The sequence below is a fragment of the Apiospora hydei genome (assembly GCF_038363865.1).
Source record: "Apiospora hydei strain CBS 114990 chromosome Unknown utg000002l_segment0_segment0, whole genome shotgun sequence".
NCBI lineage: Eukaryota > Fungi > Ascomycota > Sordariomycetes > Amphisphaeriales > Apiosporaceae > Apiospora > Apiospora hydei.
Genome location: NW_027117361.1, coordinates 3,637,711 through 3,652,779, shown reverse-complemented (window position 1 = coordinate 3,652,779; position 15,069 = coordinate 3,637,711). Strand labels below are relative to the sequence as shown.

Genomic DNA, 15,069 nt, shown 5'->3' with positions numbered 1-15,069 from the left:
AACATGATGTCACGGAGTTTGGGACTAAGGGACTGTTGTTGAAGCCCAAAACTCTGCAGGATTGCTGGAAAGGCCAGGGCGGCTTCCCAGGAGGAAAGACATTCCCTGCACTCACTCGTTTTTGATTTGATATGATACCCAACCACTCATTCATTGATGCTGACGACATACGATCTTTACTCGAAAACCACACCCCTATTTATGTTGTTTAGTATATAATAGTAATAACACCAATGCCATTCGTCTGCTGCTTTCATGGACATCTGTTGTTTCCCATATCGAGCGGAGTTCTCACGCTTCTGGGCCAGTCCAGCGCCCGTATTATGAATCACCCTGAGCCTTTGACCCATCTTCCCGATCTGAAAAGCATTGAGATCGGTGCCAACTCGAGTCAAGCACGATCATACTTTCTTTCTTCGAAGCCTGCCAGTGGGTAAGCGGCCTGCGACAGATTTGCGTCATATATCGACGCCAAGGCCTCCCAGAAAAGAAACGACAGCCCGGTATGGCCTCAGCATAAGGCTTGACGGGGAGTTTATGTAAGGTACCACCACCACTCGACATGTATTAACATGCAGCGCCCAGTTATGTTAATCTCTAACGTTCCCACATGGGGGCTCCATTAAAGCCGATTGATTTCAACAGGAACCCATGGCTCGTGGCAAGTGGGCGATGATGGTGATATTGGAGCCTGGATCCGTAATCGGTCCGTTGTTCAACCCCCTGGGCCACGGGACGCACAAACTCAACTGCTAAACACCCCCTAAACGAGTATCGCGGGTAATACGAGAGATAAACTGACATTTGTAAACGCCCACTGCCTACTTAAAAACCCACGTTAGAGTGCCGTTGGGATACGTACGTGACGAGTTACCGTTATAGACCAGAGGCGCCTGTACCTCCCTCCATGCTGATAGCGCCGACGCGGCCGAGTCACATCCATCGCATTTTCCATGATTCGGGACTTGTGTGCGTTCTTGTTCTAAATAGTCCACTCTTTTTGAAATTTAATTGCTAAGACTGGTCATTACCAAGCCTCAGTTTGCCATATGCTGTGCTAAGAGGCAAAACATACGAGCTGCCCCTATGTTGACCACAGAAACACCGAATAGGGGTAACTCGTACAGTTTGTCTAGACCACATGCATCGCGAACAGTTTCGCGCAAACCGCCATGGCCACAAAAGGCCGGGCTGTCTGTGTGATCACGAGGTTCTCCCCAAAACGGCTTTTGTCATCCTACAGATGTCGTCTGTCTGTGAGACCCTCCATTACCATATTCGCTGAGCACGCGTGCCCCCGGAAACGGCGGCAGCGGCTGCTGCTGCTGTTACTGCTTTTGACTCTGCTGAGACTGTTGTGTCAGGCAACACGTGGGACCGCGAATGGTAACAAGAAGGCGGACCTCTCCCACTCAACGCAGCAGATTTGGTGAAGTCATGTCAGCAGAGTCACGCAGAATGTGGTACAAGATATGGAGCGGTTTCTTCGTTTTCCCCAAATGGAGGAGCGGATGAAGGAATCAATCAGCCCTATTGATTACATATTCCTATTCCTTCTCCCTCGGCTCACAGGTATGTAAGTAACATCGTGGCACGACCAACCCCCAACAAGGAATTTCCTTTTGCGCCGGTGCAACGTCTCACGACATCCATCTCCTCGTCACCGATCGGCTACCCGCAGGCGCCACATCTTATTTCGCTCTTGCACAGACTCTCTCGGGGCGGAGCAGTCAGCGGGCAGCCAGCCGTCCATTTCGAGAGGTTGATGAGATTCTGGTCAACCGCTCGAACTCCCGGTCGGTCACCGCATGCGTCTCAGGTTCTCTGTGCAGGGCGACCCCACGTGGTGGCACCCAACCAGAGCAGGAATCTGCTGGGTTGTCCCCCTTCTCTGGCCAGTCCCTCTCGTTCTCCCATCCGTTGAGCCCAGCCCGGTGGGTTTGCTTCAGACATGCAGATATGTACGACACCCTTCGGCTATGTTCTAGGGTAGGGGTAGCACGAGCTGGTATGGTATATGGCGCGTGGGTGCTCGCCGGGGCATTATCACATACCCGGGGGTCATGTATAGCCGGGCTGGATGGCATGGTAACGACGGATGGGTTCACGGATGGGAAGAAAGGGGGCGAAGGTTGGGTGTTCAGATACCGGTGAGCGGGAACCATGCCAGCCCTGTCAGTCTGATGCATAGCACACCGCGCCATTCCTATATTGCGTACCGCCCGCGTTGGGCTGACCGGGGCAGTTCGCACTTGCATAAGGGTTCACAGCCCATAAACCGTCTACCACAGGCAAACCCATGCTTGAAAACTAATGTGGGATTCACACATCTAGGTACGAGACACCATCAACAGTCTCGCCCAGAGCCAGCATCAACCGATTCATCACTCTGAGGCCATGCATGGAAGACGATGTAGGCCGGCCAGGCCTAATCTTCCGCATCGAACGATCAACCCAGCTTGGCGGGGGCAAGCAAGCAGCGTGAACATTCGGTGAGGGTCTATGGCTAGGCAAACAACATACTTCAGCCCCTGCGTTACACAAGAAATCCTAGGCAGCAAGCCGTCAGCAGCAGGCAGAGGCAAGGAGTTGGGTTATGATTGAGTGCGTGAGTGCGTGCAGCCGCTACCTGCTGAGTGAGTCACCTTTTTCGCTCACCCTTTTCTACCTATTCTATGACATGCCGCTAGGTGCAAGGCAAGGTAGGTTGAAGCGAGTATACTACCACTACGTCGAGCTACATGGAGTGACTGGCTGGCACTTGCCATCCATCGATCGATACACATGGGCAAAAAGGTGCTGCTCGTGGCTGGCGATAATAGGGTGTGCCTGGTCGGGTTTGCGTGCTGTCTGGGTGAGAGAGCGAGCGGTTCGATTGTATGAACTCGATTACTTATTATGTACACCTCTTCACCGCATACAGTTCGGTACTCGGCCAGAGTCTATAAGCTTCGGATGAACGCAGAATTGCCTCATGTGGCCCAAATTGCCGGCGACAGAGTTTCGACGGTGTCCCGGGCTGTTCACTACCGGTTGGACGCGGATACTTGCAAAATCTCTTTCTCTGTCTCTCTCTTGCGGTGAGAGGAAGAAATAATGAATGCGAGCGAGACTGTTGTTTTCCTCGTGGTGTCTGCATAACCACATCTTGTCTCCCCTTCTCTATCGGACATATACCGAAACCCGAGGGCTCGGGTTAGCTACCTGCCGACCGATTGCCCAGTCATCTGTCGGTGGGTTTGTACCCGTCTTACGGGAAGGAGATACAGTAAAACCACGCCAGATTGCGCAAATCTTAAAGATCTCCTGGGCCCCGGGCCCCTTGCCTTGGTCACTAGCTATCCCATACACCAGCACCAACCTTGGAGAAGTGAAGCGGCTGAATCGCCCTTTTACCCCTCTCGCCTCCTCTCGATCCGAGGGGGCGGAGTGCACGACAACTCCCCGGGCAGGTGGTTTCGCAAAGCAGGTTGGCTGCCGCAGAAGCAGCAGCAGCACATGTACAAGTACGTAGTTCGCTCGCCCATTCAGCCTAATGAAGCAGCTACGTCGTTTTTACTTGCTTTGTGCAATCACGCGAGTAAGGGCCCATCGTACGAGCGACTAAGTGAGGCAGATACGCTCAGACGCCGCCATGGTGGTGGTCGTCGTCGTAGGCAGTAGGTAGTAACTCGGTAGATCATCGTCGATCTGCTGCGACGGTGGCTTGTGTATTCGTTCTCTACAGCGCTTGCTGATAACGCCATTCTGTGGACTGTCCTCGGTGGCAAAGCGAGGGGCTCGTACAGGCGAAGCAAACAAAAAGACGAGGAGGCCCTTCTTCCTCCTCGCCATTCGGGCCAGAGTAACAGACCAACTGAAATACTGCGAGGCTTTCGAGCTGTAACGGTCCCGGGAACCCAGATCCAGACCAACAAATTGTCATCCCCCGTCAATGGCTGGCAAAGGAGAGAGAAATTCAAAATCATGCGATGACAGTTGGGTTAGGGTTGAGACAAACCGAGATGGTTCTGTCTTGTCCTGTTTTGAGCCTGGTGACGTCCCAGAGTTGTGGTTCATGTGCATGAACCGCAGCTTCGGTGCTGCGGGCAATTGGGTTGGGGGGGGTAGGCAATTAGTGAGTACCTACTTCGCGATGGCCATCATGTGGAAGGTCTGCCTGGTTGTCCATCTCCCAGCAAGCAAAGTGGTACAGCCAGTAGGTTAGGCCATGTAGGTGTGCACAGTAGGCTCAAGATCTCGCATCGCATCGACATATCGCGCATCGCATGCTGTATGTAGTGGTCGAGAGCCATGCCCGTCGAGATGGCCGGCCGGCAGGCTGGGTTTCGATTCGGTCATATCTCGCATCGGATGATAGTGACATAAGTGCACTCAGGGTTCTTGGTGGACTTGCGCCTTTGGGCAACGTCGGGCAATTATTCGCGCGCTACTGTACTTAAGCTAGCTACAGTTACGTACGGTACTTGCACTTCGTCAGCGCTAGCGACGATCGACTTGCCCAAACCGTCTTGGCCCTGGGGTTCGGGTTTTGGCAGCAGCAGTAGCAGCAGAAACGAGGGACAGGTACTGGAACAGGTACCCCCAGGCACAAGCGTGACGGGAACAGCACGCAATTCGGTACACAGTAGGAACTCCAAGTTTTTAGCCCAAAGCTGGCAGCACCTCCCGTGCATGAAACGGCAGTTGATACTGGATAGGGACGATGGTTCGATAAACTGAGATGAATGTGGGGTATATGGGCGGCCGGTACTCCGTATATATCGACGCTCTTAAGATGCTAGAACGGGAGAGTAAACCGCAGCTTCTATAGCCCCGGGGTGTGGCTGATTGACTCGGGACTGATTGAGGCGAGCCCATTTGATCATCATCAAACCATAGGTCTGTGTGTTTCTTTCTGGCCCCTCTTCAGTGTCTTCACCAGAAACCCTCACCCCCGACCCCCTCTAGACAGTGCGGGAGACACACGATCGACTGTCGCACATCGCGCATATACCTTACTAACACATACACACACACTCTCTCAATCAAAAGAATTCTCTGCCTTCTCTCGCTTCTTTTGCTCGTGGGAAGAAACGAAGAAATGAAGAAACTGGACACTGTCGATCGCAAAATGAAAGCACCACACCCCATGTATATGCACGGCAATGGATGGGGCGGAGGTGTCGGAGGCTATTCCTACTGGTGCCGTCGAGTCTCGAGACGTCTGCAGGACGGTGGATTGGGACTGGGGACTTGTGTATGTAAGTGGGCATTCGGCTCTCACAGACTCCGGGCATACAACTTATACTCGCCAAGCCCATTAGCGCGACAGCCATGGCGTAGGTGGTGTCGAACTCGTATGAGCCGCTGCTTGCTTCTGCGCATGCGTCTAAAAGAGCAGCGAGACAACCTAAAGCCAGCCGGCCGGCCAGCCAGGTACCCCTTCTTCGTTGCATGATCAGAGCCTTGATGGGAACATGTATTGATCAGAGCTGAGAGGAGAGACGACGCCTTGACGCCTGCTGTAAGGTCCGAGGAGACGGTCGCTAGCAGTTGCTGTCGTATGAATGAATGAAAGCCTCAGTTTGGGAGTTTGGGGACAAGGTACGTACGTACATGACATACTCATACTGCGAGCGACCTGCTCCACAGCGCCTCAACCAAACCGCCCCCATATGAACAAATCACTGTGACCGTTTATAGTAATAGTAATCTCGGCTCTTCACAGGCGCTATCCGCAATTCCATCCCCATCGTTTAGACTACTGCGCAATGCAAGGAGATTGGGCGACAATGTTTCAAAGGCATTATGTTCGTCGGAGAAGAAAGCCCAGAACCCGGCACCCAGGTTCTTCATTTTCTTCACGGTGTCGTTACAGAAGCCAACTCGCAAGCGAGGCCCAGCGATACCCTTGTGCAAGGTTGAGCGAGTGCCTCAAGGCTTAAGGTAGGCAGACAGGTAGGTAGGCAGGCAGGCAGGCAAGGTACCTGATTGCTTGCCCTGTTTCCCCTAGGTCGGCGGCGTGTTAGTTGCGAGGCGTTGCAAAAGCTGCCAGAAGAAGTCGAAGCGAAGTGTCAGCAAGTGGTAAAACGTGCTCTGGCTGAAGCCTAAGGCCGCAGATGTGCACCACCACGTGTACAACTTCCATAGCGTGGCCCGCGAGCGTCAAACAACCAAACAAACTTCGCAAGCGGCGCCGCCATCATGGCGCTGGGCGCTCCCAGCTAGCTTTTTCCCATACGAGGAGAGTTCGCGACCGACGTAACTGGCACGTTCACCTTGTGAGAGGTGAGTTTTGTCTCTGCACGACAGAACTGAGCAGCGGGATGTGAATGCAAATCCATACATAGGTTAGTGGTTTGGTTAGGTATGTACGGAGTACGGAGTAGGTAGACAGAAATCGGCCTATGTCGAAAGCACACCTATGTTAGGTAGGTACAGTACATTCATCGACAGACCCCTGTGACCCTGTCAGTCTACCACTCTACGCTTAAGCGAACCTCGACAGTTAAAAAGGCGGTGCTCAAATCACCAACACCCATCTTGGTGGTTCGGGGCTTTGATTGGCACCGACATGGTACTCCGTACTGCCCATGCAATCTACACAGAGTCGAGGGTGCTGACTCTTGAGCCTTGCACTTTTCCCCCGGGGAACGATCAAGCTCTCTTACCAAGCCTCCTAACCCTAACGACTTCTTGAGAAAGCCCACTTTGCAGTCCGAACGTTTGAGGATGTTGCGGTACCGTGAGAAGCAAAAAAAGACCAGGATCTGCCACTTGAATCTCAACCGTCAGGTACTGGGCACGCCTGGCTGGATAGGAAAAACCCTCCAGCGAGCCGGTTACAGGGAAATAAGCTCCACCGCGGCGGCGCTACTCCTTGTAGGCGACGCCCCAGTCGGAATTTCTTGCTTGCTGCTTGCTGGCGGGTTGGCAACTGGTGAGCCCATTACCCACCCAGCCAGCAGACTGGACGCCGGGATACTGCTCGTTGTGTAAGTACATTCTGCATTCCTACATTGCTGCTGGGGGAGTTGTGTGCGAAATTGTACTTGTGCCATACGGAACAGGACGGGAAGGCAGCTCCCACAGATCTTGTGCGGGTCTTGTTCTTGGTGAGCCCAGGTCCGTGCATACTAACACCAACACCTGGATGTCGCAGCCGTCGCTAAGCCGTTCCCAGGCAATCGGCTAATACCTACATGTACCTACATAACCTACCTGCTGGTACCAGACAACCAGTGAGCCACCAAGCAAGCAGCCCTTTCCGACGGAGGTGGATGGTAACATAGACAACGCAACCATGGTCTCGGGGCACCTGACATGACCCTTCAATAGGACAAGGGTTATCATCGTCGAGTCGCACAAATAGACAATTGAGCGGGATGACGTGCCGGATCCTCGCATTACCTAAACTCTCTATGTACATACTTATAGTTGTGATGTACACCCACGATATGCTAGACCTTAGGTAGCGACCTGCATAAACTACGTGGTATTTACACGTACCAGGGGACCCAGGATTTCGGACCGAGTTGTTGGCCCTTACAATACGTACTAACAAGAGCGAGTGCGTTGGTTATGCGACAATGGACTTGTCTGCTTGTGTCGAGCGACTCGTTTGCAGCTTTGGGTAATCTGGGCCGGCAGGACGGGCGAGCAGTTGAAAGACAAGGAGTCAGTTGCAGAAACCCGAACCAGACATCAGGGCCAGATGCCCGCTCACGACTGGCCCGCTGGGTGCTGCCCCATGTCCAGAAAAGCCCACCCTGGCCTGCGATCCTTGTAAGATTGGGCGGAGCCCCTCCTGCTGTAGGCCCCGTACCCTGGCGACCCTGGCGACCCTGGCTACCCTGGCTACTAATACCCTGCAGTCGTCTTGGTTCTGGGTCTGGGGCCGGGGGTTTTCGGCCGCTGCCATTGGCTGTGCTGCTGAGGACGGGGCCGGGCTCTTCTCATTTGACGGGAATTAGACAGAAGCGGGCACTTTTTATCCCCAAATGGTCGCCTCTCCACCCCTCCCAGTACGAAGTACATTTCTGTACAGTACGGTACCTTCGACGGGGAGGGTCAGGACTCAGAACTCCAGCGTCCTGAGCAGCCGACTGACCCAGCCAGCAGCGTCAATCGTCCCAACTCGCCTACTATTTCAATGGGTCTCGAGGTACATGCGTTGTGTACCGACGCCGACGCTGCAGCGTCCACACTGTCTCCTTCGATAGGTCGCATCTGCCTGTCTAACACGCCCCCTCTTTCTCCTTGGGATCGTTTCGCTCTTTTCCTCTTTCTTCGGACCACACCCTGACTAATTTACTTGGTTTCTGGCGTGACCTTTGGCCTTCGCGGCTGAAAACCGTCGTTTTTGGAGGGTTGGCGATAATCATCCTTTGGTACCACAGCCTGGTCGGGAAGTGGAACTCTGGGGCGAGGAAACAGAGAGAGTCACGTCAGCTCAGCGTGAGACGAAGAAACAAAGAAGAAGAAGAAGTCAGCGAGCGTGAGCAGAGTGACGTGAGCGTGAGATTGATTGATTGCTTGATCGAATCGGCTGCCGTTGTTGGCTTTTCTCTGCTTGGGGTCGCAGGTACCATAACCGCGCAAGCCCGGACAGCCGGGTCCAATCAAGCAGGTCGCTCGAGTCAGTTTGCGGCACCAGCACTCCGGGACTGGGACTCCAAGTACACTTTCTTCCCTCTGATCTGATTTGTCTCGCTGCTCTTGGCTTTAGCCCATTCGCCTTTTTTTCTTCTTCTCCCCCTGCGAACCCAGCAGCCCGGCCCCCCAGAGACAGGATAATACCTTGGGTTACCCTTACAGGCCAGTCCCCATAAGCATAACCCACCCACACCCCCCGACCCGTCATTTGTTCATTCGTTCGTTCTCATACCTTACCTGCCTTCCGACCGATAACCTTCGGCCCAAACCTACGGATCACTTTCTTTCTTCCCTTCACTCCTCATTTCTCCATCGATACATGCTTTCTCTGTCCCAAAGCCTTGGGCCCTCGATTTGATTGTCGCGACACTGCCTCAACCTGCAGTATTCGCCCTAGAATCTGGAGCCGTCAGATCGACAACAAACCGCAACAAGAGAAGAAGAAAAAAATCCGCCCTCGACTAATGATCTGATTCCACCCATTGGACGAACCCGCATCTGGAGACGGTCTCGAAGCAGCCAGGACACAGAGGCCCAGCTGCCAACTTGGTTAATGTTGGCTATTTAGCTTGGTTCTTTCTTCCCACAACATAGCTGCTGTAAGTTAACTGCGTCAGATCTTCGTGATTATATGGATTCGCCATGTTTTGCCACCCGTCCTTCGCGCGGGGGCCTCAACCCGTTGTAGAGCATTGCTTGGTTGCTTACTTGGCGATCCATATACTCCGACGAACACAACTCGTCGCTACTCATATCATATACTGATCGCGATCTAGATAATGACTGGCCCTCCCATCATGAACACGCTCATTAGTGAAGGGCCGCTTCTGAAGCATACTCGGAAGACGGTTGGTGGCAGGACCTTGCATTATGTTCTTAATGTAATACAACAGCCCGATCGCGCCAGAGCTTGCGGCTCTGGTCCAAAATGTAATCACCACGCCATGATTTTTGCCCACCAAGAACGTTGAGACTGACTGCTAGTAGCGTCCGCTGATCGCCGACCTGTGGATCCTCCCCCGATTGTGAAGCTCAACGTCTTCGAAGGCGACACCTATGAGCAGGCCAAGGATATTACTTTTGATTATGCCGCCGAGTTCTTTGTTTTCGTCTCGCTCGAGAACGCCCGGCCGATGGCCCATGGACGAGTGCAGACTCAAGCAACCTCAACCCCGCCGGTTTTGACAGGCTTACCTGTGTCGGCCTGCTGCTACCTGGACCGCCCTGAACCTGCTGGTTACTTCCTCTTCCCGGATCTTTCTGTTCGGCATGAGGGCTTCTACAAGCTCATTTTCCGTTTGTACGAGAAAAACAAGGACCCCCAGGACCTGACGCTTGGATCGGAGAAGCAGGAGCCCGTATCGGAAGAGGCAGCCGATGGATTTGTTACTCACATGATGGAGGTGAAGTCGGTAACCTTCCAGGTCTACAGCGCCAAGAAGTTCCCAGGTCTTGGTGAGAGCACATCGCTGAGCCGAACGGTGGCTGAGCAAGGTTGCCGCGTTCGTATTCGGCGAGATGTCCGGATGCGCAGACGTCCGGAGAAGGGTGGCGATAAGGCAGACCGCCGGTCACAGTCCCCTAACGCATTCCGAGACCGGTCTGGCAGCCATTCGAGCGCCGATCGGGGCGTCTTTTCCCGTAGGACTTCTGCATACGAACATCCGCCGCCGCCGCCGCTTGCTGCCGCACGCCCGACGCAAAATAGAGTACTCGACTTTGGTCCTCCCAGTAGCACATTCCCGCCTCCTCCGGCGCCGACATCTGAGCCCAATACACCAATCCGGGCTTACCCTCGTCACGGCTCGCTGAGCTCCTATCCTCCTCCTCCGCCTCCCCGGCAGCGACTGGTCCTCGTGCGTCCCCCTATCCGCCACCACCGAGTGGTCCCGGACCATACTCTTTCCAGGAGGATCGCCGCCCGTCCCTGCCGCACATCATCAATAGCGGACGGCCAATGTTAGGAGGACCAAGCTACGCGCTACCGCCAATCCAAGCGCCAATTGCAGCGCGGAACAGCATTGCCTCCACCACCGACGGTAACACGTCCTCAACGAAGACGGAGTCGTCACCCGTGTGGAGTCCAAACAGCTCCATGTCTCCCTCATCAGGAGGCAAGCCCTTGTACCCCACACAGAGCAGCTTGTCCACGAAGAGGGGCCTGTCCGAGGAGGAAGCATCCTTCGAAGGCGACCACATCTTGACAGGGTATTCATCGACCCAGCTGCAGTACAAGAGGTCGTCGGGAGATGTGGTGGAAAAGTTCTCGCTGGGCGATGCTGCCGAGCATGGAGAGAAGCAGTATCATCCGGACCACGAGTTACCTATAGACCCGACGTTGCTGAGAGCCAGTGTGCCCTGTGCACCGGAAGAGATCAAATACGCGGAGATCCGAGACCAAGAAGCCTACGCGAGGAAGCGACTGCACCTTTGGCCGCAACCATAGTGTTGGGTATGGGCACGTCATAGAACAGCGAGTCTGACAGGACTTGGGGGCGAGCAGGCAACGACAAGTGATGTAATTTCGGTTTCTTATTTGATACCACGGGTTTGGGATTCAGCAGTCTTTTTTCTTTTTTTTTTCTTTTTGCTGTATATACGCACAACGTACCGACATTTTGGGATTTCTTTTGTGAAATATGGAGAACCGGGACCGAAACACCTGGCCTGGCACATATTATATTGCCTGGGGGGGCGAAAGGGGGTGGGCGTCAACCGCGCCCAGCTACGGAGTTGAGGATGGCGGGACTCGCGATATTGTTAGGACGAGGACGAGGCCGGGTCCGGTCTACGTGGCTGGGCTTGGAAAACCGACTTGTTACTTATTCTGAAGGACGGGCAGCACAAATCGAAGAAATACGAGCCAGCAGGCGCAACAGGAGCGTGCTGGTTGCCTGATTCAAGACCGTACAGGGATTTTCACCGTGGTATATTATTCATCAACTACTTAGTATAGGATGAGGGCGTTGGAGCAAATAGCTGGCAGGGAATTGTAGATAGCAACAAACAGCATGGGTCTTTGTATACCTGCTTACCTAGGAAGGCAACGTCGGCCTGCATCATGTTATCTTGTCAAGCAGAAGCGAACGGAAACGAGATTTTGCATGCATGTAGGTATACACGTAGGTATACATGTAGACGGATGGGATGATTACTCGGCCGGCCGGCCAGTAGGTAGGTACGCTATGAAGCAATCGTGGAGGGGGACCTTTGCCTTACCGCCAGGCGCTGGCTTCAGTTGGGGCTCCGAGCTCAGGCACATGGCGATTTTAGGCCGGTTGCTGTGATACGGGCGGACAAGTGGGAAGCGACAGCTCATTAGCAGGCGCCCCGTCCAGCCCCGTCGCTGCACGTTCGGGCCCAAGCTTCGCCCGCTTTTGGCTGGCACGTGGAGCTCCATCTGGGTGCGTGGTGCGCGTGTGCGCGCGCGAGTGCGCGAGTGCACGAGCGTGTGTTCGCGTACCGTTCTCGTTCTCTGGGGCAGCAGGCTGGCAGGTCCAGCAGCGAGGGGGCTAGGAGGGAGAGACCAGACCAATGACAGAAGAGACGGCGCGGCAGATCAATCACGTTATTTTTCGGTCTGGCGCGACATCGCAGTAGAGGAGGGGAGAGGTTCGGTTCGGTTTATATCAATGGTATATGAAATGAAACGGCCATCCATCGAATCCTTCTTCCTCTCTTTCGGCTGCTGCTACCTTAGACGGGCACTACCAGTCATGTCATTTCAATCAATCAAGTTTCTTGGTCGTTGGTACAGCAGCGACTAGTACCTACTAGGCCACTCCTCCCCGCTTTAGTTACCTAGGCTCTACTTACCTAGGCTCTACTTAGCAGGCAGCTTCTCAGGTTCTCCTCCTGCCTGCCTGCGCCCCGGGAGCTACTACATAATACTGGCCTCGTACTGGCCAGAGCTACTGCCAATCCTTGTCAACAATGAGCTGTCTCTGCAGAAAGTAAACAAAAGTTGCCCCGACCCGTTCCAGCCAACCCAACATCCATCCTATCAAATCGATCCGTCCGTGACAGAGAGCGCGAGAACGAGAGACTGCCGACTATTTCGCTGGCCACACCACCGCCTGCTAAGAACTAAACAAAACCCTCACCACACCCATGGGACTCGCACAATACACCTCACCTTCCAGCTTAGTCCCGTCTAGAGCGTCAGTCACACCTTGACTGGCGGTCGCCCAGCATGGTCCTCGAACCAACTCCGCGACCGTCTACAGATGGCGTCCGCCCCGTCTCGCGCTTCCAGGAGGGCTCCATGAACGACAGAGTCAGCGCCGCGCCCCCGTCCAGTTCCTCGGCGAAGACCAGCTCGCCAGGTTCGAGCGCCAGTTCTACCCCGCCGGCGCCTCCAACAGCAGCAGCAACAGCAGCAGCAACAGCGCCGGCCAACGGCGCGACCGCCCCTTGTCCGCACAAGCCCAGCTGCCTTCCCAGGTCCTGCAGCGGCTGCGCACGACGCCCCAGGAGCCGACGAACCAGCTGCACGGCGCCGATGACGACGTGCCGCACAGGCAGCTCCGGCATAAGAAGTCGATGGGCTTCCTGAACCGCGTGCGCGATGCCTTCGGCCTCGGCCGCAACAAGGATCGAGAGGGCGCCTCCGTCAGCAAGGTCCAGCAGGAGACGGAGAAGCGCATCAGCCTGCAGCACGCACCGACGCACCAGCCGACGCACAACCAGAGGCCTGTCCATCATATGACCAAGGCCTATTCGCACTCGAATATTCCTCAGTTCCCTCCCGCCTTCACGGCACTCACAACGCCCGTGCCCGGCGGCGCTGGCACCGACCGCCCGAGCCGAGAGGAGATCATGGCGTCCTACAACGAATTGATGGCTACGGGCTTCTTCCAGTCCCATGCTATCCAATCCACGAGACAGCCCCCGCCGGGGAGCAGGATACAGAGGGAAACGGCCGGCCATTCGATGCAAGCGCAGCCTCTACCACGCATTGACTCGCCCGCTGATGAGCTACTACAGGAGGCTAGTCCAGACAGGCCCAAGTACTCTGTAATGCCGGATTCGCCGGGCAGCACCAAGAGCCCGCCGAGGCAGTCGTTCCATATGCATCGCCTGGCTCCGCCGCCGTTGTCACACCAGAAGCTCGAGGCCAAAGCCAAGGCTTCTCGCGAGTCCCTACGCTATAACCTTAGGGGTCGCAAGCGGTCCCGTGCTGAGGCCGACATCAATGTGCTGGCCACGGATATCCCTCTGCCTCAGCAGAACAAGGCTGGTGGCATCCCCCTTAGCCCCACCGGCAGTAGCTTTGGAAGCATCTTTTCCAGCGCCAACGGCAGTAGCAACAGTGGACAAGGAATCATTAGAAGAGTTTCCAAGAAACTGCGCAAAATGCCTAGTGGCGCTGCTAGTGCCGACAGCTCCAAGACTACCTCGCCGGCCAAAGGCGGCGACAGCGGCCGCAAGGCGTCTCAGAACACAGAAATGTCGATCCGATTGCGCAGCCCGAGCCCAGACTCGCCTGGCGTGCGGTCGAGCATGGCTGGCACGAGAAGCGAACGGATGCCCACTATTCCCCCGCGATCGGGCTCCGTTGCAGGGGCCGGTGGCGCGAATCGACTGCGCAAGAAGGCCCACCAGTACAGCCCTCAGGCCAGACGCCAGGCCCACAGCAATAACCCCAGCTACCCGCCCATCACGCTGGACAAGTATAGGGGCCTACCGATCCAGATGCCGTCATCCAACCGGCCGCCTGGCCCTTCCCCCAACTGGTCGGTGGAGGTGGATGTTGATATCGGGCCCAACGGTGAGAGCAGTAGCACCCGCAGCTCGCTCGACAGCAACAAGGGTCGTGGCATCACTCTCAAAGATGCATTAAGTGTAGCCGAGCCATTGTGTGTCGTGCCCGATGCGAACCGAGGCATTCCCATGGTCCCCCAAATCCCAGACACGTTTCTCAAGAACGGGCTCTATGGGGCAAAGGGACTGCAGATGGAAGCGGCGGCGAGGAATGAAAATCATCGTATGGACGTTGATTGTCAGTTCGGACAGGCTCTTTGAAGTGGGATCCAGTGGAATGGGCTTTGCTCATCAGCCTTGTGCGACGAGCATGTGGCATCTTCCCTAGAGATCAGGATGCCTGTCGAATCTGGGGTGTAGAGGCGATATTTGCACCACGGTTGATCGCTGTGAGTGAGGCCTCTCCCGCCTGCTGCGGCTCGGCGGTGGCGGCCTCAGTGGCGTTCATGGATTTAATGGCTTGGATTGTCGACCTTGCGGGGTGCGCATCTTGCGTGTACATCATTGCTGGTATCGTGGTTTCTTGGAGGAGGATTTCTGTGTCTTTTCCCCGCATCCCGCTCCCTCTCTGTTTGACCTCCCACCCCTCTTTCGACGACTTCACGCTACGAATTCATGAATTTACGACGTTATCGCAAAAAGACGAACGACGAAGACAACCCGCAGGTA

General features: G+C 55.1%; 2 protein-coding genes across 2 annotated transcripts; both read left to right on the top strand.

Annotated features, from left to right (window-relative positions):
* Positions 1 to 9,434: 9,434 nt before the first annotated feature.
* PG997_001146 (velvet 1) lies at positions 9,435 to 11,083 on the top strand (the record flags this gene model as incomplete). Its single annotated transcript, XM_066805461.1, has 3 exons — positions 9,435 to 9,567; positions 9,625 to 10,493; positions 10,547 to 11,083. 3 exons carry the CDS (start codon positions 9,435 to 9,437, stop codon positions 11,081 to 11,083), a joined length of 1,539 nt encoding a protein of 512 aa, XP_066675234.1.
* Positions 11,084 to 12,570: 1,487 nt separating this feature from the next.
* Positions 12,571 to 14,661, top strand: PG997_001145 (uncharacterized protein; the record flags this gene model as incomplete). The annotated part of the gene is made up of 2 exons (XM_066805460.1): positions 12,571 to 12,590; positions 12,864 to 14,661. 2 exons carry the CDS (start codon positions 12,571 to 12,573, stop codon positions 14,659 to 14,661), a joined length of 1,818 nt encoding a protein of 605 aa, XP_066675233.1.
* Positions 14,662 to 15,069: the final 408 nt, after the last annotated feature.